The following is a 23883-nucleotide window of genomic DNA, read 5'->3' as shown; positions in this document are numbered from 1 at the left end:
CTATTTTTTTTGACAGTTTTGGTGAATTCGTGTTTATTCCAGTGGCACTTGTAACATAGTCATTTGAGTTAGAATATGTACAGTATTAGCAGACTAGTGGTGGAAAAAGGACACAACAGTCATACTGGAGTAAAAGTAAAGAAACCTTGAGAAAACAACTCAAGTAAAAGTGGAAGTCACCCAGTAAAATACTATTTGAGTAAAAGTCTAAAAGTATTTGGTTTTAAATAAAGTATCAAAAAAGTAAATGTAATTGCTCAAATATACATTAGGTATCAAAAGTAAAAAAAAAAAATCAAATTCCTTACATTAAGTTTGAGTTTGAGTTTATTTTTATTTTTACAGGGACAGGGCACATTAATCAACGTTTCAGTAAAAGTGCCGGTTTTAGCCAGCCGGCTAATTTTCAACCGCAGTCCCTGGGCAGGTTATTAAAAACAATTACAATATAGACAATAGCAGCATAGAACAAGCAAGACATAGCAACATAGGACAAGCAAGACGTAGCATACAGAGCAACATAGGACAAGCAAGACATAGCAACATAGGACAAGCAAGACATAGCATACAGAGCAACATAGGACAAGCAAGACGTAGCATACAGAGCAACATAGGACAAGCAAGACGTAGCATACAGAGCAACATAGGACAAGCAAGACGTAGCATACAGAGCAACATAGGACAAGCAAGACGTAGCATACAGAGCAACATAGGACAAGCAAGACGTAGCATACAGAGCAACATAGGACAAGCAAGACGTAGCATACAGACAGAGCAACATAAAACAAAAAGCAGCAAGACAAAATTCATTAAGGAAACCACACAGCACAATTTTCTATGTTTTATTTATTTTACTGATAACCATTTTCCTGTCCTGCTAAGCATTCAAAATGTAACACGTCTTCTGGGTGTCAGGGGGAAAATTCTGGAGTAAAAAGTACATTCTTTTCTTTAGGAATGTAGTGAAGTAAAAGTATACGTTGTTAAAAATATGAATAGTGAAGTCAAGTACAGATCCCCCCCCCCCCCCCCCCCCCCAAACTACTTAAGTTGTACTTTACAGTATTTTTTACTTCACACCACTTTAGCAGACTCAGAAACAAACCAATGGAGAGAGTGGCAGGTAGTAGAGGTCATGACATAAACAAACCAATAGAGAGAGTGGCAGGTAGTAGAGGTCATGACATAAACAAACCAATAGAGAGAGTGGCAGGTAGTAGGAGGTCATGACATAAACAAACCAATAGAGAGAGTGGCAGGTAGTAGAGGTCATGACATAAACAAACCATTAGAGAGAGTGGCAGGTAGTAGAGGTCATGACATAAACAAACCAATAGAGAGAGTGACAGGTAGTAGAGGTCATGACATAAACAAACCAATAGAGAGAGTGGCAGGTAGTAGAGGTCATGACATAAACAAACCAATAGAGAGAGTGGCAGGTAGTAGAGGTCATGACATAAACAAACCAATAGAGAGAGTGGCAGGTAGTAGAGGTCATGACATAAACAAACCAATAGAGAGAGTGGCAGGTAGTAGAGGTCATGACATAAACAAACCAATAGAGAGAGTGGCAGGTAGTAGAGGTCATGACATAAACAAACCAATAGAGAGAGTGGCAGGTAGTAGAGGTCATGACATAAACAAACCAATAGAGAGAGTGGCAGGTAGTAGAGGTCATGACATAAACAAACCAATAGAGAGAGTGGCAGGTAGTAGAGGTCATGACATAAACAAACCAATAGAGAGAGTGGCAGGTAGTAGAGGTCATGACATAAACAAACCAATAGAGAGAGTGGCAGGTAGTAGAGGTCATGACATAAACAAACCAATGGAGAGAGTGGCAGGTAGTAGAGGTCATGACATAAACAAACCAATAGAGAGAGTGGCAGGTAGTAGAGGTCATGACATAAACAAACCAATAGAGAGAGTGGCAGGTAGTAGAGGTCATGACATAAACAAACCAATAGAGAGAGTGGCAGGTAGTAGGAGGTCATGACATAAACAAACCAATAGAGAGAGTGGCAGGTAGTAGAGGTCATGACATAAACAAACCAATAGAGAGAGTGGCAGGTAGTAGGAGGTCATGACATAAACAAACCAATAGAGAGAGTGGCAGGTAGTAGGAGGTCATGACATAAACAAACCAATGGAGAGAGTGGCAGGTAGTAGAGGTCATGACATAAACAAACCAATAGAGAGAGTGGCAGGTAGTAGAGGTCATGACATAAACAAACCAATAGAGAGAGTGGCAGGTAGTAGAGGTCATGACATAAACAAACCAATAGAGAGAGTGGCAGGTAGTAGAGGTCATGACATAAACAAACCAATAGAGAGAGTGGCAGGTAGTAGAGGTCATGACATAAACAAACCAATAGAGAGAGTGGCAGGTAGTAGGAGGCCATGACATAAACAAACCAATAGAGAGAGTGGCAGGTAGTAGAGGTCATGACATAAACAAACCAATAGAGAGAGTGGCAGGTAGTAGAGGTCATGACATAAACAAACCAATGGAGAGAGTGGCAGGTAGTAGAGGTCATGACATAAACAAACCAATAGAGAGAGTGGTAGGTAGTAGGAGGTCATGACATAAACAAACCAATAGAGAGAGTGGTAGGTAGTAGAGGTCATGACATAAACAAACACATTTAGAGTTTGGGACCAAAAGGTTCTGTCTGCATAAAGATGATGCTGAGATAATTGGCTTTACATTTTCCTCGTTGATTTGAATGGTGTCAGCTATTTTAATCTTGTATTCTTTTGAACTTAACATGAATTGGGGTATTTAGAGTAATATATATATATAGGTTGAGAACATTGAACAGAACGAGGCTAAATGTCAATAACTCAATTTGGACAAAAATACAGATTGACGCTTAACAAACATTGAAGTAAAACAAGCATATATATATTGGGTTCTGATGGGGGTACAACACTTGAACTAAATTCATGAGGAATTTATAAATATTCAAGAATCAATAAATATCATACATTTATTAGTCATAAAATTACTGCCCCTTTAAAGCAATAAATCATGTTTGAATGAGTGGTGAGGCAGAGAACAGTATAAAATAGTATTTTTGCCTAAAATGTATTTAATCAATACAGACTTATTTGCATAACAGGATTCTCAACAACAACCAATTTCTTCCACTTTCTTGAGTCAGGAGTATCAAACAGTTGATCCAAATGTCTGTATCACAGAAAAGTGAATAAGAATGAACCAACTACATTTGTGTAGTTAATGTTATTGTATTCAGTATGTAAACTAGTGTTAATTTGTGTAGTTAATGTTAATGTATTCAGTATGTAAACTAGTGTTAATTTGTGTAGTTAATGTTACCGTATTCAGTATGTAAACTAGTGTTAATTTGTGTAGTTAATGTTACCGTATTCAGTATGTAAACTAGTGTTAATATGTGTAGTTAATGTTACCGTATTCAGTATGTAAACTAGTGTTAATTTGTGTAGTAATGTTAACGTATTCAGTATGTAAACTAGTGTTAATTTGTGTAGTTGATGTTACCGTATTCAGTATGTAAACTAGTGTTAATATGTGTAGTTAATGTTACCGTATTCAGTATGTAAACTAGTGTTCATTTGTTGTTGAAAGTACAACTAAAAGAAAGGTGTGCTTTACTTTTGGTAAACCAGAAGTGACCCTGGTCAGGCACAAACCCAGTTACATTTCTCTAATCATATGCAATGAGAGCCTCGTGTTCTTCAGCTCTGCTCTTCTTCAAAAAATAGACCACGACCACTGTCAGCAGAATCACGGTCATGATGAACAGCCCGGCGAAGACTATGGTTCCCATGTCCGATCTGAGAAAATATGTAGCTTCCACATCTACAACAGGAACAGCAAAAACAACCAAATAATGTCATCAGAGTAATGGGAGTTTATATTTGTTCATTTAGGAAAAAGCAGGCAAGGAAAAGCAGTCATGAAAAAGTATTGGGACACAGACCATCCAGTCAGCATGTTCAGGGTTCAGGGTTATGTTTTAGGTCTGGTTAACCCTATAACCCAATCCTAAATGCTTCAACATAATTGTCTGGGACATACTGGTGTTTTTCTGGTCTAATCCTGATCAGAATGAATCCTTTACTAAGAGGGTGAACGTTATTTATAATAGCGGTTACATGGAGAAAATCAGACCACTCTGAAATGAAAATGGATGGCCCTCCCTTCAGCAAAAGATACACTACGAGGGCAAAAGTATGTGGACACCTGCTCGTCAAACATCTCATTCCAAAATCATGGGCATTAACATGGAGTTGGTCCCCCATTTGCAGCTATAACTGCCTCCACTCTTCTGGGAAGGATTTCCACGAGATGTTGGAACATTGCTGCGGAGACTTGCTTTCATTCAGCCACAAGAGCATTAGTGAGGGGCACTGATGTTGGGCGATTAGGCCTGGCTCGCAGTCGGCATTCCAATTCATCCCAAAGGTGTTCGATGAGGTTGAGGTCAGGGCTCTGTGCAGGCCAGTCAAGTTTTTCAACACCAATCTTGACAAATAATTTCTGTATGGACCTCACTTTGTGCATCATTGTCGTGATGAAACAGGAAAGGGCCTTCCCCAAATGTGTTGCCACAAAGTTGGAAACACGGAATCGTCTAGAATGTCATTGTATGCTGTAGCGTTAAGATTTCCCTTCACTGGAACTAAGGGGCCAAACCATGAAAAACAGCCCCAGACCATTATTTATCCTACACCAAACTTTACAGTTGGCCCCACGCATTCAGGCAGGTAGCGCTCTTCTGGCATTCGCCAAACTCAGATTCAACCGTCGGACTGCCAGATGGTGAAGCGTAATTCATCACTCCAGAGAACGCGTTTCCACAGTTCCAATGGCGGCGAGCTTTACATCACTCCAGCCGACGCTTGGCATTGCACATGGTGATCTTAGGCTTGTGTGCGGCTGCTCAGCCATGGAAACCCATTTTATGAAGCTCCCAAAAAACAGTTCTTATGACGACGTTGCTACCAGAGGCAGTTTGGATCTCGGTTGTGAGTGTTGCAACTGAGGAGAGACGATTTTTACGCGCTTCAGCACTCGCTGGTCCATTCTGTGAGCTTGTTTGGCCTTCCACTTCCCGGCTGAGCCATTGTTGCTCCTAGGTGTTTCCACTTCACAATAACAGCACCTATAGTTGACCTTTAGCAATGCAGTAACTTGACGGACTGACTTGTTGGAAAGGTGGCGTCCTACGACGGTGCCTCTTCAGTAAGGCCGTTCTACTGCCAATGTTTGTCTATGGAGATTGCATGGCTGTGTGCTCAATTGTATACACCTGTCAGCAACGGTGTGGCTGAAATAGCCAAATCCACTCATTCAAAGGGGTGTCCACATACTTTTGAATATATAGTGTATTTTCAACGATTTCAGTTATTTTACTGAGTTACAGTAAATCAGTAAATTAAAATACATTAATTTCCTCCCTAATCTATGGATTTCACGACTGGACAAGGGCAGAATCTCCTTCTCAAGCTGAACAGAACAGAACATAGGCTATAGGCTAGTCTGACCGCAAGTTGGTGCATTGGACTAGGCCTAATCAAACAAAACATTTCAGAGGAAGCCTTTGACTCTCTTCCTGAACTGCCACCACAAGCCTACAGAGCACAGCCATTGGTTAGGATAGGCCTACAGAGCACAGCCATTGGTTAGGATGGGCCTACAGAGCACAGCCATTGGTTAGGATGGGCCTACAGAGCACAGCCATTGGTTAGGATGGGCCTACAGAGCACAGCCATTGGTTAGGATGGGCCTACAGAGCACAGCCATTGGTTAGGATGGGCCTACAGAGCACAGCCATTGGTTAGGATGGGCCTACAGAGCACAGCCATTGGTTAGGATGGGCCTACAGAGCACAGCCATTGGTTAGGATGGGCCTACAGAGCACAGCCGTTGGTTAGGATGGGCCTACAGAGCACAGCCATTGGTTAGGATGGGCCTACAGAGCACAGCCATTGGTTAGGCAGAACACCGTTTTTTGGGGGGGAAGGGGTGGTCAACAAGAACAGAGCAGGCCGGGGCTCAGGGTTGGAATATCCATTGCAGTGTGTAATGCAGCCTAGTTTGATTTACACACTCCCATCAGCGATCTTAGAAATATAACTTTGCTCTGTGCTTCTCCCAGCATGCACTTCGTAGCCTATAGGCTATGGATCATTTGATTGAGACCACTCTAAACAGCCTATGGGCTATGGATCATTTGATTGAGACCACTCTAAACAGCCTATAGGCTATGGATCATTTGATTGAGACCACTCTAAACAGCCTATAGGCTATGGATCATTTGATTGAGACCACTCTAAAACAGCCTATAGGCTATGGATCATTTGATTGAGACCACTCTAAAACAGCCTATAGGCTATGGATCATTTGATTGAGACCACTCTAAAACAGCCTATAGGCTATGGATCATTTGATTGAGACCACTCTAAACAGCCTATAGGCTCACTTGATATTGCGTGTCCAGTGGAGAATCAGAGATGAGGGGTGGCATCGGGCACACATCGATATATAGCCTAATAAGAAACTAATTCAAAAACACTGAGAAATATTTACATGTCATCAATTACATGACCCTCCCCTGGACTAGACCTCAAAAACCTTCCCCTTGACTGAAATAGAAAAAGCATAACCCTCCCCCTTTTCCTCCAGGTACCAATTCTGTACATTTCGATCCATCCCTAAGAGTGGGGTAATTACCTGCACCGGTCTTTTCACCTGCACCTGTCTTCTGGTCTGCACTGGGCTGGGTCTCTCTGACCACACGGAAAGGACCCTGGGTAATGTAGTGCCTGTCTGTCTCTCCGTTGGGGAGATCTCGCCTGCGCCTCCGCGAGGCTTTGTTCAGGCAGCCCTGGTCACACCTAGAGTTGGGGTTTCCTACCTCACACAGGATGACGGTACAGGTGAGGAACACCTGGAGGAGGGTCACGGGATGTGAAAGGGGAGGTGATCATCCAAGAAGATGTTCCTAATACTGGATCAACATCCACAATCAACCAGTTGGATTGATATTTGTGAAATAAACATTTGGGTTGAAATCTGTGTCTGAATAAGACCAAACCTGTGCGTCTTGATGTCGTCAGGTAAATTCCACATTGACGCAACATGATGATGCTCTAATAAAGTCAGTAAATAGAACAAAGAAAGAAAGAATGTGAAGTCATTTTGATGTTGGGTTTTACCTGGTCGTAGCTCCCAGTGAATTTGAAGGCCTGGACCTCAAAGTAGAATTGGGTTCGGTTCCCGGGATAAACCTTGACCGTCTCGTCCTTTAGACACCTTTATTGTTAAAGAAAGAAAGAAAGTACATTTTTTACTGAGACAGGACGGAGACAAATTCATTCATGATTACGTTTGTGTAATCTCTCAGTCCCATTTGAAGCTTTCCAATAGCATTATGTGCTTCTCTTAGTCAATAAAGACTGGTAGAGAAATAGCAACTGTGGAAAACAAAAAAAATAATTAGGGAAAACAACATTGTTTACCATTTTGGAATGTGACATTATGTTGACTGTTACCTGTTGTTTACCATTTAGGAATACAACATTATGTTGACTGTTACCTGTTGTTTACCATTTAGGAATACAACATTATGTTGACTGTTACCTGTTTACCATTTAGGAATACAACATTATGTTGACTGTTACCTGTTTACCATTTAGGAATACAACATTATGTTGACTGTTACCTGTTTACCATTTAGGAATACAACATTATGTTGATTGTTACCTGTTGTTTACCATTTAGGAATACAACATTATGTTGACTGTTACCTGTTGTTTACCATTTAGGAATACAACATTATGTTGATTGTTACCTGTTGTTTATCATTTAGGAATACAACATTATGTTGACTGTTGTTTACCATTTAGGAATACAACATTATGTTGATTGTTACCTGTTGTTTACCATTTAGGAATACAACATTATGTTGACTGTTACCTGTTGTTTACCATTTAGGAATACAACATTATGTTGACTGTTACCTGTTGTTTACCATTTAGGAATACAACATTATGTTGACTGTTGTTTACCATTTAGGAATACAACATTATGTTGATTGTTACCTGTTGTTTACCATTTAGGAATACAACATTATGTTGACTGTTACCTGTTGTTTACCATTTAGGAATACAACATTATGTTGACTGTTAACTGTTGTTTACCATTTAGGAATACAACATTATGTTGACTGTTACCTGTTGTTTACCATTTAGGAATACAACATTATGTTGACTGTTACCTGTTGTTTACCATTTAGGAATACAACATTATGTTGACTGTTGTTTACCATTTAGGAATACAACATTATGTTGACTGTTACCTGTTGTTTACCATTTAGGAATACAACATTATGTTGACTGTTGTTTACCATTTAGGAATACAACATTATGTTGATTGTTACCTGTTGTTTACCATTTAGGAATACAACATTATGTTGACTGTTACCTGTTGTTTACCATTTAGGAATACAACATTATGTTGACTGTTACCTGTTGTTTACCATTTAGGAATACAACATTATGTTGACTGTTGTTTACCATTTAGGAATACAACATTATGTTGACTGTTACCTGTTGTTTATCATTTAGGAATACAACATTATGTTGACTGTTACCTGTTGTTTACCATTTAGGAATACAACATTATGTTGACTGTTACCTGTTGTTTACCATTTAGGAATACAACATTATGTTGACTGTTACCTGTTGTTTATCATTTAGGAATACAACATTATGTTGACTGTTGTTTACCATTTAGGAATACAACATTATGTTGACTGTTACCTGTTGTTTACCATTTAGGAATACAACATTATGTTGACTGTTGTTTACCATTTAGGAATACAACATTATGTTGACTGTTACCTGTTGTTTATCATTTAGGAATACAACATTATGTTGACTGTTACCTGTTGTTTACCATTTAGGAATACAACATTATGTTGACTGTTACCTGTTGTTTACCATTTAGGAATACAACATTATGTTGACTGTTACCTGTTGTTTATCATTTAGGAATACAACATTATGTTGACTGTTGTTTACCATTTAGGAATACAACATTATGTTGACTGTTACCTGTTGTTTACCATTTAGGAATACAACATTATGTTGACTGTTACCTGTTGTTTACCATTTAGGAATACAACATTATGTTGACTGTTACCTGTTGTTTACCATTTAGGAATACAACATTATGTTGACTGTTACCTGTTGTTTACCATTTAGGAATACAACATTATGTTGACTGTTACCTGTTGTTTACCATTTAGGAATACAACATTATGTTGACTGTTACCTGTTGTTTACCATTTAGGAATACAACATTATGTTGACTGTTACCTGTTGTTTACCATTTAGGAATACAACATTATGTTGACTGTTACCTGTTGTTTACCATTTAGGAATACAACATTATGTTGATTGTTACCTGTTGTTTACCATTTAGGAATACAACATTATGTTGACTGTTACCTGTTGTTTACCATTTAGGAATACAACATTATGTTGACTGTTACCTGTTGTTTACCATTTAGGAATACAACATTATGTTGACTGTTGTTTACCATTTAGGAATACAACATTATGTTGATTGTTACCTGTTGTTTACCATTTAGGAATACAACATTATGTTGACTGTTACCTGTTGTTTACCATTTAGGAATACAACATTATGTTGACTGTTACCTGTTGTTTACCATTTAGGAATACAACATTATGTTGACTGTTACCTGTTGTTTACCATTTAGGAATACAACATTATGTTGACTGTTACCTGTTGTTTACCATTTAGGAATACAACATTATGTTGACTGTTGTTTACCATTTAGGAATACAACATTATGTTGACTGTTACCTGTTGTTTATCATTTAGGAATACAACATTATGTTGACTGTTGTTTACCATTTAGGAATACAACATTATGTTGACTGTTACCTGTTGTTTACCATTTAGGAATACAACATTATGTTGACTGTTACCTGTTGTTTACCATTTAGGAATACAACATTATGTTGACTGTTACCTGTTGTTTACCATTTAGGAATACAACATTATGTTGACTGTTACCTGTTGTTTACCATTTAGGAATACAACATTATGTTGACTGTTACCTGTTGTTTACCATTTAGGAATACAACATTATGTTGACTGTTACCTGTTGTTTACCATTTAGGAATACAACATTATGTTGACTGTTACCTGTTGTTTACCATTTAGGAATACAACATTATGTTGACTGTTGTTTACCATTTAGGAATACAACATTATGTTGACTGTTACCTGTTGTTTATCATTTAGGAATACAACATTATGTTGACTGTTGTTTACCATTTAGGAATACAACATTATGTTGACTGTTACCTGTTGTTTACCATTTAGGAATACAACATTATGTTGACTGTTACCTGTTGTTTACCATTTAGGAATACAACATTATGTTGACTGTTACCTGTTGTTTACCATTTAGGAATACAACATTATGTTGACTGTTACCTGTTGTTTACCATTTAGGAATACACCATTATGTTGACTGTTACCTGTTGTTTACCATTTAGGAATACAACATTATGTTGACTGTTACCTGTTTACCATTTAGGAATACAACATTATGTTGACTGTTACTTGTTTACCATTTAGGAATACAACATTATGTTGACTGTTACCTGTTGTTTACCATTTAGGAAGGTGACATTATGTTGACTGTTACCTGTTGTTTACCATTTAGGAATACAACATTATGTTGATTGTTACCTGTTGTTTACCATTTAGGAATACAACATTATGTTGACTGTTACCTGTTGTTTATCATTTAGGAATACAACATTATGTTGACTGTTACCTGTTGTTTACCATTTAGGAATACAACATTATGTTGATTGTTACCTGTTGTTTACCATTTAGGAATACAACATTATGTTGACTGTAACCTGTTGTTTACCATTTAGGAATACAACATTATGTTGATTGTTACCTGTTGTCACACATTCTTTACTCTTGCAGGTAAACAAAATAAGATTTGCATTTCAGGCCACATAATGCAACAGGGGTGGTAAACAAGGAAAAATGTTGTGTGTTTCCTATGCTGCCTTGAGTGTGTAATTGTTTGTCATGCAGGCCTCCCTTGTAAAGGAGACCTTGGTCTCACCGGGACTCCACCCTGCCTAAATAAAGGTTCAACATGTCAGAAATACAGCCCGACGGCAGATTCCTGCAATTGCACTTTCACAGCTTCAAGCCCACAGCCCTTCTGTGGGACCCCTTCCTCACCCGTCTTTGATGAGGTCGTAGAAGAGACTGCTGCTGGCGCTGTCATCCGGAGTGGCTTTGCAAGACTCCACCAACAGCTGTACCTTGGGCAGATCGGACTGGGCCTGGATGCCCATGTACAGCCTGTCCATTAGCTTCACCTTCACTGGGTAAGCACTGGGATCCACCTTCTGGGTGAACTTACTGTCCTTGAAGACCTCAAAGGTGTAGCCAAAGCTACCAAAGTTGGACTCTGTGAACATGTAGTTGGAGCTGTGGATCTGGTAATAGTTGGAAATGCTGACGGTCTTGGGATACCGGCAGGAGAAGCCGATGTGGATCCGGTTACGTCGCGTGATGGTCGCGTTGACCGCGTCGAAGGAGTTTATTTCGTTTTTCAACACCATGAAGTCACCTGCATCCTAGATAGAAGCGGAGAGAGAAACCAGATTTAGGAAGATAAGAAACAAAACACAAGAAAGGAGAAAGAGATGGCACACCTCCAAGTATGTGTGTGTGTGTGTGTGTGTTTGAATATTTCTCATACCTCCATCTTTGTGCCACAGGTTTTGAGTGACATGGTGCCCATGATGTGTGTTTGGTTGGAGGTTAGGGAGCAGGATGAGTCGGCTAGCCGCAGCCACTTCATGTCCACCCCAGGCAGATAGGCCTTGCTCACGGCGATGCTGATCCTATTCTCTGTGCACGAAACATTCGCCTCACCTGTATACAGAGGATACGTGTTATGTGTGTGTCATCACGTTATGATTGGATCTTACCCTATAACATACATGGAAGTCTATCTAGCAACAGTGCAATGATTGAAGGGGGTGAAAATCAACTAACCTGTAAGTGCGAGGGCTTTGGCCACCACCACAACCACACATCTCATCTCTGACTGGCTGAAATGAAGAACAAATGAGAACAACAATGACCACAGAACGACAACAACAACAATTACTGTAAATGTCCCTTCAACGTACCTCTCGTTTGTCTCGGCAGTGAAACAGATGGGAATGTTTTGTCTCAGGTGTCTTTCCTGCGGGATCCAGCCCAGGAAGAGCCTCGTGACACCAAAGCCCTCATCCCTGATCTTCTTGGTCATGTTGGAAGGGCCGCTGACCTGGAAGTCAAATGTCCTTTGAGGAAGCAGAAAGACAGAGAAGTTACAACCCCTGGACAAGTGCGAGGATGCCAAGGAGTATTTTGGTTATATCAAACTCTATTCATCTCATTCATTTTCAGTTTTCATGTGCTGTTTTCAAGCTGGTTAAAAAAACGAGCATTGCTAAGTGTTGTGGTCTCTGCAGTCAGTCAGTCCAGAGGTAAAACAACGGGGGAAGTCGATGGAGTTTTGGACAGTAAGGTGATGTAGGTGAGAGAGGTACTCTTACTTGGCATGGGCGGTTTTTACTCGGGCTTCGAGTTGGTACAGGTGACCCACAGCGGCATGATGGACATCCCCATGTGAAGGTGTTGGAGTCAAGAACTGTGGTCGTATGTAGCCAGGGAGACAGTTGGATAGAGCTGGCTGGACTAAAACCACAGAAAGGACAGGTTTTAGATACAGTGCCAGTCAAACATTTAGACACACCTACTCATTCAAGGGTTATTTATTTATTTTTTACTATTTTCTAAATTGTAGAATAATAGTGAAGACATCAAAACTGTGAAATAACACATATGGAATCATGTAGTAACCAAAAAAGTGTTAGACAAATCTAAATCTATTTTATATTTGAGATTCTTCAAAGTAGCCACCCTTTGCCTTGATGACAGCTTTGCACACTCTTGGCATTCTCTATGTAGCCAGGGAGACAGTTGGACAGAGTTGGCTGGACTAAAACCACAGAAAGGACAGGTTTCAGACATCTAGTGTGTGTGTTAATAAATGGGCATTCTGGGATTGCTACATCCATTATTATCCTATTAAAGTAATGATATATAGACATTGATTCTTCAAGACTATAACTTATAGAAATGCCTCAGGAGCTTAGTTCAACTGTCTTAATAAATCACTAGCTAAAATACAAGCTTGTTTTATTTAATCTAATGTTTGTATAGTTTTATAGCATGGTTAAAGCTATCATTTTGATCTGATGGATAGTCAGTCCTTGTATCCATAGCTATCATTTTGATCTCATGGATGGTCAGTCCTTGTATCCATAGCTATCATTTTGATCTCATGGATGGTCAGTCCTTGTATCCATAGCTATCATTTTGATCTGATGGATAGTCAGTCCTTGTATCCATAGCTATCATTTTGATCTCATGGATGGTCAGTCCTTGTATCCATAGCTATCATTTTGATCTCATGGATGGTCAGTCCTTGTATCCATAGCTATCATTTTGATCTCATGGATGGTCAGTCCTTGTATCCATAGCTATCATTTTGATCTCATGGATAGTAAGTCCTTGTATCCATAGCTATCATTTTGATCTCATGGATAGTCAGTCCTTGTATCCATAGCTATCATTTTAATCTCATGGATAGTCAGTCCTTGTATCCATAGCCCCGTCTATACATTTGAGAGTGGTTGCATTTCTCCAGACCCATCCCTCAGCTGTTTACCAAAAAAAGTGGCACGGTGTCTGCTTTGCCATTGTTGGAATCCCAGATTACCCCTTTAGAGGATCCACAGTGACATACATGCCTGTAAACAATGACTGACAATGCTTCGGACTAAATTGTTGTCTGATTATTTTATCAGGGGCAGTAGGGTGTTTGTTTTTAGCTAGATTGATAGCATTTTGTGCTGCTCTCAGTAAATAAAGGTAATTAGTCATGTAATTAGGGAGATTAAAACCATTCTGGTTGCCATTTTGTGCTGCTCTCAGTAAATAAAGGTAATTAGTAATGTAATTAGGGAGATTAAAACCATGCAGGTTGCCATTTTGTGCTGCTCTCAGTAAATAAAGGTAATTAGTAATGTAATTAGGGAGATTAAAACCATTCAGGTTGCCATTTTGGAATGCACCATCATCTTTACTGTCATTCCACCAGGTGAACATAACATAATTTGCATAAACAAACTATGAGTTCAATTTTGAAACCTACACCACTTTTACCAAAATGCAACTCAAATTCTGTTTTATTTTTTGACAAATGACTGATCTATACATATTATACGACTAGACAAAACACTAGACAAATCACATTTAATTAAATTGATTGGTTGGTTCACTATGCCAAAAGGAAGCATTCAACTGTGAGACATGCTACTTACTCTCCACGGCAAACTGCAAGGGCACGCGGCTGAACGGGGTCGGAGTCGGGTTACTGGCATAGGACTCGTTCAGGGCCTTTCTGGTATAATTAGATTTATATCCTGTCATGTTGACGTCTACAGTGGGGTGGTCCTGCAGCAGCACCTCAAATACATGCAACCCTACAGCCAACCGGCCCGTGGCATGCAGAGTGCACTGGACCTGGAGGGATGAGATAATAGTGAAGTAACTGCTGATCTAGGAACAGTGTCTCCCTGTCCACGGAATCCTATTCATTATGATCTGAAAAGGAAAAGCTGATCCCAGAACAGTGCGCCTACTGTTGGATGTTAATTGTGCTCAATTGGATTGAATGTTTATAATAAATAATAATAAACAAGGGTTTTTCACACTAGACCAGGGACCTTCAACATTATCTTACCCAGGCAAACCCAGGCAAACCCAGGCAAACCGGCGACGCAGGCACCCGTCCCAGGCAAACCGGCGACGCAGGGACCCGTACCAGGCAAACCGGCAACCCAGGGACCCGTCCCAGGCAAACCGGCGACCCAGGGACCCTGTCTCAGGCAAACCAGCAACCCAGGGACCCGTCCCAGGCAAACCAGCAACCCAGGGACCTGTCCCAGGCAAACCGGCAACCTAGGGACCCGTCCCAGGGACCCCATCCCAGGCAAACCGGCGACCCAGAGGACCCCGTCCCAGGGACCCCATCCCAGGCAAACCGGCAACCCAGGGACCCGTCCCAGGCAAACCGGCAACCCAGGGACCCGTCCCAGGCAAACCTGCAACCCAGGGACCCCATCCTAGGCAAACCAGCAACCCAGGGACCCCATCCCAGGCAAACCTACAACCCAGGCAAACCGGCAACCCAGGGACCCGTCCCAGGCAAACCGGTAACCCAGGCAAACCGGCAACCCAGGGACCCGTCCCAGGCACACCGGCGACCCAGGGACCCGTCCCAGGCAAACCGGCGACCCAGGGACCCGTCCCAGGCAAACCGGCGACCAACATCATACAGTTAGCAAAAACGTTTTTTTCCTTCACAATCAGGTAAATGATAATGGAAAGGAAAAGTAATCAACATTTTAAATTGAAAGTATTTCGTAGATCATTTTCATTATTTTGATCTCCCCACATTATAATTGGAAGAGGAAGTGTAAGCCTAAACATATCCTATTAGCTAGAAAGGTAATTACAAACACATTTTTGCTAAGAGCAACTGTTTATCTGGTTTAACAAAGGTCAGCCATGTGTTGGCAAAGCATTATGTCCAAGTCAAGAAAGCTTACCAGCAGCCAGCGGCACTGGTAGCCTATGCCGCATTCACATGCTATCAGAGTTATCAGTAGTGGGAACGACCTTCTAAGTCGGAGTACAAGTGGGAACGACCTTCTAAGTCGGAGTTACAAGTGGGAACGACCTTCTAAGTCGGAGTTACCAGTGGGAACGACCTACTAAGTCGGAGTTACAAGTGGGAACGACCTTCTAAGTCGGAGTTACAAGTGGGAACGGCCTTCTAAGTCGGAGTTACAAGTGGGAACGGCCTTCTAAGTCGGAGTTACAAGTGGGAACGACCTTCTAAGTCGGAGTTACAAGTGGGAACGACCTTCTAAGTCGGAGTTACAAGTGGGAACGACCTTCTAAGTCGGAGTTACAAGTGGGAACGGCCTTCTAAGTCGGAGTTACAAGTGGGAACGGCCTTCTAAGTCGGAGTTACAAGTGGGAACGACCTTCTAAGTCGGAGTTACAAGTGGGAACGACCTTCTAAGTCGGAGTTACAAGTGGGAAGCTTGTTGTTTCCATGTAGCGACGTTTCACCACTGACATTTCAGCTTTTCAACCAAAAAATGACAACAAATCCCTTTTTGACAATTACAACATTATCAATGAGGATAATGTCGCTAGTTTGACCATATCGTCAATGTTAAGCAAGCTAATTTTATAATTAGCAACGTTAGCTTATCAAGCTAGCTAAAATCGTATTTGTTAAAGAATCGATCTAATTTCAAAGGCATGTGAACACATTCATGTCGGACTTACGACTTCCCACTTCCCAGTTTCCCATTTCCCACGAGCACATGAAGCCACCCCTATTCGCATGTGCTTTTTAAAATCCTAAATCAGATACTCCAGTGAGTGTCATTGGATACCATGAGGGTAATTTGCTCAATGTTCAGAGTTGAGAAATAAAGTTGACATCGTTATAAATAAGATATTCTCCTCTTGTCTACTGTGGGTATGTAATAATAAATGTGTTTATTCTGTTGTTGCTAGCGATATTCATAAAAACATTGAGAGGGGGATTGCAGGGATTGTTCACGTGCCTTCGAAGTCGGAACAATTCTTCAACCAATCGGACTTTAGCTATCTTAATAATAACCCACGCACTAAACCGTTAATAAACGGGCCTGATTTCATCTACATCAATCTGCATAAAATTGTTAATTTTATTACCCTGTCAAGTGTAATGTTGGGGTGTGCGACGTTCACAGGGAAGTGGCACCTCACGTCATCTCCATCCGGGTCATAGGCCAAGAGAGGAAGAGTGGAAAAGCAGTTCTGAGGAACTCTACTCATGACATCACAGAGAGAAACCAAAAAAACACTTTCATTAGTAGATAATAATCCCAGATAACAGCTGTAGTGTTATGTAGATACAGAATGTATTGTTTAAGCCTTTAGACCACAATAGAATTCTAGAATGCTGCTGTAGATGACTGAGACGGCCCCTATGGGTTCTAAGGACTCAGGTTGAAATATGCCACTAAGTTTAGTGTGTGGTTATTTGGCAGAAACTCTTTTTTGGTACATTCAGTTTGCTTCCCTCGTGGTCGTACCGCAGGGTTGGGACAGTTGCCGTGACAGGAGGTGTGTTTTGGGTTGGAGGCCCCGGGCTGACCCGTAACCCCAAATCCACCTCGGTGTGTATTGTCCAGTTGGTCTTTCCATTGACATTGGAGCCCCAACAGCAACCTGAGTCACTACAATGAGAGGTTGAATCAGTGCATTGAAGTGGTAGATCAGCATGACATCATTCTGACAGATACCAGTATTTTCTAGTGATTCCATCCACATCATCAATATAACTGTTATTTCCACAGTGCTCAGATTGCAATGTTATGTCTTTCCAACATTAAAATCCAGCAAAATGTTGTTTGATGGGATCGGAGCACAACAGACACAGCAACAGTAACTATACAGGGTTTGTGTGTGTCGGGGGAGGGGGGTCAAGATGCCTGGATGATGTGCTTATTACTCGTCAAAACAGCATTCAACAGATGACTTCCTGTCTCTAACACCCAGAGGCTGACATCAACCCCCCGCCCCTTCCTCCACCACACCCAGAAAATCCAAGTTTACCTCAGGGTGTAGGATTGGGTTTTCTGGTCCCTAGTGAAGTTTCTAGTGAAGTGTCCCTCCGACTGGCACCAGAGGTTTTGGCCGGACTGGTCCTTGTCGGTGGTCTGCACGACAGGTCCTTGTCGGTTGGCACTGCCATTACAGTAGCCGCTGGTGCACTCCCAGGAGAACTGCTGTTCACACCTGTCCCGGCCATTCTCACGGTAGTGGAATTGTACCTGCCAGCACACAGGTTAGGACACATACTTACAGACAGCCTCAGAGTAGGAGTGCTGATACAGGATCAGTTTTGCCTTTTAGATCATAATGAATAAGAGTATACGGACAGGGGGGACCCTGATCCTAGATCAGCTCTACCACTCTGAGAAGCTTTTTGAATATAGGGCACTGCTAGGGGAGATAGGTCGGGTTGCATTAAGAATGTTTAGAAATGGTTGCATCAAGACAGAATGAATAACGGTTACATCAAGATAGAAAGAATAATGGTTGCATCAAGACAGAAAGAATAACAGTTACATCAAGATAGAAAGAATGGTTGCATCAAGATAGAAAGAATGGTTACATCAAGACAGAATGAATGGTTACATCAAGATAGAATGAATGGTTACATCAAGATAGAAATAATGGTTGCATCAAGATAGAAAGAATGGTTGCATCAAGATAGAAAGAATGGTTACATCAAGACAGAACGAAAAACGGTTGCACCAAGATAGAACAAATAAGTAATACATGTTTGATATAATATATTATATATATATTATAATATATTATATATATTAGTTAATATTGTTGAATAGTTATCAAGAGTGCATTAGATGGTAAATGTACTGTAATATTGTCCCTTGACTCAAGCTATTTCTCAACTTGAAGATCTTTCCCCCAAATTCTTCCACAGAGTTTACGTAAAGAAACTGCTAATTCAATTTCCTCCATCACCTAGTTTATGTAGAAAAGCTGCTAAATCAATTTCTTACTTTCATTGGATGTGGAATTGATTCAGAGTGTTGTTTTCATTTTTTATAAATTGCACTTAAGATTTTCCATTTGCAAATCTACTAACAGGAAATTGCTTGGAATTGACCACAAACTACACCGTAAAACCCAAGGCAATTTAACTCAAATACTACTAGTAAGTTGAACTCAATGAAAAGTCATTAGTGCTTTAAATGTTTATGTAGTACTGACTCAAAAATAAATGATAAGTCACATCAAGTCCATTTTTTAAAATAATACATCTGGGAATTTGGGGAAAGTTACCGGAATTTTGCAAATCTACTTGCAGGCCTTATGTGGCCTGTAAACCATGAGTTTCATGCCAATGTATTAAAGAAAAGCTAGGATTCATATTAAGGCCTTATGAGATATGTAATGTTGTCATAATGAGTTTTATTATAATGATAACATTCACCTAGGAACTCACTTGGTGAAGGCCACAGGACTGAAAATGAACGAATTCAACAACCATGTCTCTGTCACTAACAAGTACAGTCATGGGTGGTAACTCTACACTTCACTCTGAAAGGCAAGGTATGCTGGTAAATTATATTGGAGGCGTGGCTTAGTGGGGGCATTACTCTAAATGTTCAAGTTGATACAACTCAAATCTGGATACAACTCAAATCTATTGTCACAATGACAATATCACTTTAAGTAACTGTACTGAGATACAGCGGTGGAAAAAGTACTACAGTGCCTTGCGAAAGTATTCGGCCCCCTTGAACTTTGCGACCTTTTGCCACATTTCAGGCTTCAAACATAAATATATAAAACTGTATTTTGTTGTGAAGAATCAACAACAAGTGGGACACAATCATGAAGTGGAACGACATTTATTGGATATTTCAAACGTTTTTAACAAATCAAAAACTGAAAAATTGGGCGTGCAAAATTATTCAGCCCCCTTAAGTTAATACTTTGTAGCGCCATATTTTGCTGCGATTACAGCTGTAAGACGCTTGGGGTATGTCTCTATCAGTTTTGCACATCGAGAGACTGAATTTTTTTCCCATTCCTCCTTGCAAAACAGCTTGAGCTCAGTGAGGTTGGATGGAGAGCATTTGTGAACAGCAGTTTTCAGTTCTTTCCACAGATTCTCGATTGGATTCAGGTCTGGACTTTGACTTGGCCATTCTAACACCTGGATATGTTTATTTTTGAACCATTCCATTGTAGATTTTGCTTTATGTTTTGGATCATTGTCTTGTTGGAAGACAAATCTCCGTCCCAGTCTCAGGTCTTTTGCAGACTCCATCAGGTTTTCTTCCAGAATGGTCCTGTATTTGGCTCCATCCATCTTCCCATCAATTTTAACCATCTTCCCTGTCCCTGCTGAAGAAAAGCAGGCCCAAACCATGATGCTGCCACCACCATGTTTGACAGTGGGGATGGTGTGTTCAGGGTGATGAGCTGTGTTGCTTTTACGCCAAACATAACGTTTTGCATTGTTGCCAAAAAGTTCAATTTTGGTTTCATCTGACCAGAGCACCTTCTTCCACATGTTTGGTGTGTCTCCCAGGTGGCTTGTGGCAAACTTTAAACAACACTTTTTATGGATATCTTTAAGAAATGGCTTTCTTCTTGCCACTCTTCCATAAAGGCCAGATTTGTGCAATATACGACTGATTGTTGTCCTATGGACAGAATCTCCCACCTCAGCTGTAGATCTCTGCAGTTCATCCAGAGTGATCATGGGCCTCTTGGCTGCATCTCTGATCAGTCTTCTCCTTGTATGAGCTGAAAGTTTAGAGGGACGGCCAGGTCTTGGTAGATTTGCAGTGGTCTGATACTCCTTCCATTTCAATATTATCGCTTGCACAGTGCTCCTTGGGATGTTTAAAGCTTGGGAAATATTTTTGTATCCAAATCCGGCATTAAACTTCTTCACAACAGTATCTCGGACCTGCCTGGTGTGTTCCTTGTTCTTCATGATGCTCTCTGCGCTTTTAACGGACCTCTGAGACTATCACAGTGCAGGTGCATTTATACGGAGACTTGATTACACACAGGTGGATTGTATTTATCATCATTAGTCATTTAGGTCAACATTGGATCATTCAGAGATCCTCACTGAACTTCTGGAGAGTTTGCTGCACTGAAAGTAAAGGGGCTGAATAATTTTGCACGCCCAATTTTTCAGTTTTTGATTTGTTAAAAAAGTTTGAAATATTCAATAAATGTCGTTCCACTTCATGATTGTGTCCCACTTGTTGTTGATTCTTCACAAAAAAATACAGTTTTATATCTTTATGTTTGAAGCCTGAAATGTGGCAAAAGGTCGCAAAGTTCAAGGGGTTATTCAGCCCCTTTACTTTCAGTGCAGCAAACTCTCTCCAGAAGTTCAGTGAGGATCTCTGAATGATCCAATGTTGACCTAAATGACTAATGATGATAAATACAATCTTGGATGTGCATGTCAAACCTGTATGATCACATGATCTCCTGACATTCATTTTCATTTCCATATAAAAAAAATATTTAAAAAAAATCTTCCCCAAAAGTGATAAAAAAGGCTACATCATTTCAACAGTTTTATTCCCAAACATAGAAGCAAGACATAAATTGTGTGTTTCTTTCACTGCCAGAAATGGTAAAGGTACCTTGTGAAATTGGTTATGAGCAGTGGTGTAAAGTAACTAAGCAAAAACAATGTTTTGGTTAAAGTGCAGACAGTCAGCTTGAGTGAGAAAGATGCACAAATATCGTGATTCATTCAGGATTATCCGTAATCATAGTAGCATCCACAATGTGTTTAGAAACATGTTATATTCTTATTTCAATTTAAGTGACTCCAAAATGACACAATACATTTTTTCCCATTTCCCCTGTAAAAAAAATATGTACTTTTTACTCTCTTACATTTTCCTTGACACCCAAAAGCACTCATTTCGAATGCTTAGCAGGACAGGAAAATGGTCGGATCGGGAACAAGCGGTCATCACTACTGCCTCTGATCGGACGGACTCCCTAGACGCAAATGTTTGTTTGTAAATGATGTCTGACTGTTGGAGTGTGCCTCTGGCTATTCATAAGTTTAAAAAAAAATGTGTGCTGTCTGGTTTAAAAAGGAATTTGAAATGATACATAGCATTTACTTGTACCTTTGATACTTCAGTATATTTAAAACCAAATACTTTTAGGACTTTTACTCAAGTAGTATTTTACTGGATTACTTCACTTGAGTCGTTTTCTATGTTTACTTTTACTTAAGTACGACAATTGGATACTTTTTCCACCACTGGTTATGAGTATTATAGTATTAAAGGCACTGGCAGGTTTGGCATGTACTTTGTAGACTATGTATTGACTATTTATTGCAAATCAAGTTACGCACTCATAGGAACCTACCTCCCCTGTCCATTTCGAGTCTGGGGGCATGTATCCCGGTACTGTACAGCGCACAGTCCCACCATAATACGTTGAATCCGCGCTGTGGCAGACGGCACTGCTGAGTACCAGCAGGAGCAGCATACCAAGGTCCATTATGTCTTTCTCTTAGCCTATCTGTCTGTCTGTCTGTCTAATCATCTCCTTCAAGTTCCTCGTTCCTGTTCATTTATATGGTGGAGGCGTGGAGTAATTCAATGACTGGAATAACCGGGTTTGTGTTGCACTTCAAAGTATTTGAAAAAAAAAATCGCATTGTTTGATCCTGTGTTGCCTCACTTCATAATTAGATTGCTATAATCATTATATATATATATATATATATATATATATATATATATATATATATATTCCTTTGCAATGAAAGGATGCCAATGAGACTGTAATCTTATTGGTGATTTGGTAGTTGTTGTTGCAGTGACCTATGAGCTTCACTTGTTTAGACCATACCTATACATTTGAAAAGTATCACCATGCATGTTTTTTAAACGCTAAAGCCTTGTTTTTTAAATTGTAATTATGATGAATAATGGCTGTGGATACATGATTCGGCTATTGGTATATAGCCTGTACATATGCCTATTCTTGTGACAATTATTATTTTGGCTTGTACATATATTTGATTTGAAGAATTATAAATATGGTCCAATTCTTTAAAAAAAAAACGTACTGCACAAACGCACTCTCTCACCCCAGCCGTTTTCAAAACGAATGCAATCAAGTTTAATCCAGACTAAACTCCTCTCACAGGGTGAACCGGGCGAGCTAAATTGCAACATCCTCTGAGTTGGCTCGTCGTTCAATACGGCGCTGTTGCTCGGTGTCATGATTGGGCCTTCTGTCGCATTTAAGTACTAGTCGGAACTAGGAAACTCGGAACCTTTCCGATTTGCTAACTGGTTGTAGTTATACACTTGCCGCGATCAACCAGTTAACAAGTCGGACATTTCCGGGTTTCCTAGCATGTGAAAGCAGCTTTAAATCGAAGAGCGGAGTACTCAGTGTTTTCACATTCAAAAGTTTTTGCTCTTATAAAAACCTATCCCAAGGAAAACTACTTTGAAAATTGTAACATGTGTTACATATGTTTCTGAATGATTTATCATGCTGTTTTGTTGACATTATGGCCCGGTGATGCTCGATTTGAACTGGGCTTACCTTCCTCACCGCTTTTGGCCGGTGAAGTGACAGGCCATCGCCCGATTGAAACGCTATTAGCGCGCACCACCGCTAACTAGCTAGTCATTTCACATCTGTTACATGAGCTGACAAGTTTTTAAAAATCGGTTGTTCTGTCCCTGAATAAAGCAGTCAAATAACCTTTTGAGGTTCATTTTTTAACTACACTCCATTTTAATAATAAAATGCATAACAATAACAACAATATTTTAGTTGTCAGTGTTTCTTATGATTTTAGTGGCAAAGCAGAATATATATATATTTTTAAATGAGGTAAACTCCCAGCAGAGTCAAGTCTGGGTATTTGTTCTTAAATGACTTGCCTAGTTACATAAAATGTCAAAAAAATATTCACCACAAAAACCAAGGCATGAATAGTGTCGTGTGGATGTTTAAAAAAAAAAAATCTGTACAATTACTCTTTTTGGGATATAACAGGAAACCTGTTCAATCACCAT

General features: G+C 40.0%; 1 protein-coding gene across 1 annotated transcript; it reads right to left on the bottom strand.

The window, feature by feature from the left end:
* Positions 1-1053: 1053 nt before the first annotated feature.
* Positions 1054-22375, bottom strand: LOC110506219. The gene is made up of 13 exons (XM_036981797.1): positions 22208-22375; positions 17864-18081; positions 17341-17484; positions 16958-17072; positions 14503-14704; positions 12670-12811; positions 12259-12414; positions 12122-12177; positions 11823-11998; positions 11297-11697; positions 7207-7303; positions 6722-6938; positions 1054-3844 (listed from the first exon to the last, which is right to left on the bottom strand). Exons 1-13 carry the CDS (start codon positions 22340-22342, stop codon positions 3690-3692), a joined length of 2214 nt encoding a protein of 737 aa, XP_036837692.1. The 5' UTR covers positions 22343-22375; the 3' UTR covers positions 1054-3689.
* Positions 22376-23883: the final 1508 nt, after the last annotated feature.

The sequence above is a fragment of the Oncorhynchus mykiss genome, chromosome 6, assembly GCF_013265735.2.
Source record: "Oncorhynchus mykiss isolate Arlee chromosome 6, USDA_OmykA_1.1, whole genome shotgun sequence".
In the NCBI taxonomy this organism is placed as follows: domain Eukaryota; kingdom Metazoa; phylum Chordata; class Actinopteri; order Salmoniformes; family Salmonidae; genus Oncorhynchus; species Oncorhynchus mykiss.
This window is presented reverse-complemented; position numbering and strand designations above follow the sequence as displayed.

Coding starts and splice junctions, on each gene's coding strand:
- LOC110506219 (XM_036981797.1), bottom strand. CDS start 22,342: ATGGACCTTGGTATGCTGCTCCTGCTGGTACTCAGCAGTGCCGTCTGC. Junction 18,082..22,207: donor ACTCGAAATGGACAGGGGAG/GTAGGTTCCTAT, acceptor GTGTGCTGGCAG/GTACAATTCCACTACCGTGA. Junction 12,415..12,669: donor GTAAAAACCGCCCATGCCAA/GTAAGAGTACCT, acceptor GCTTCCTCAAAG/GACATTTGACTTCCAGGTCA.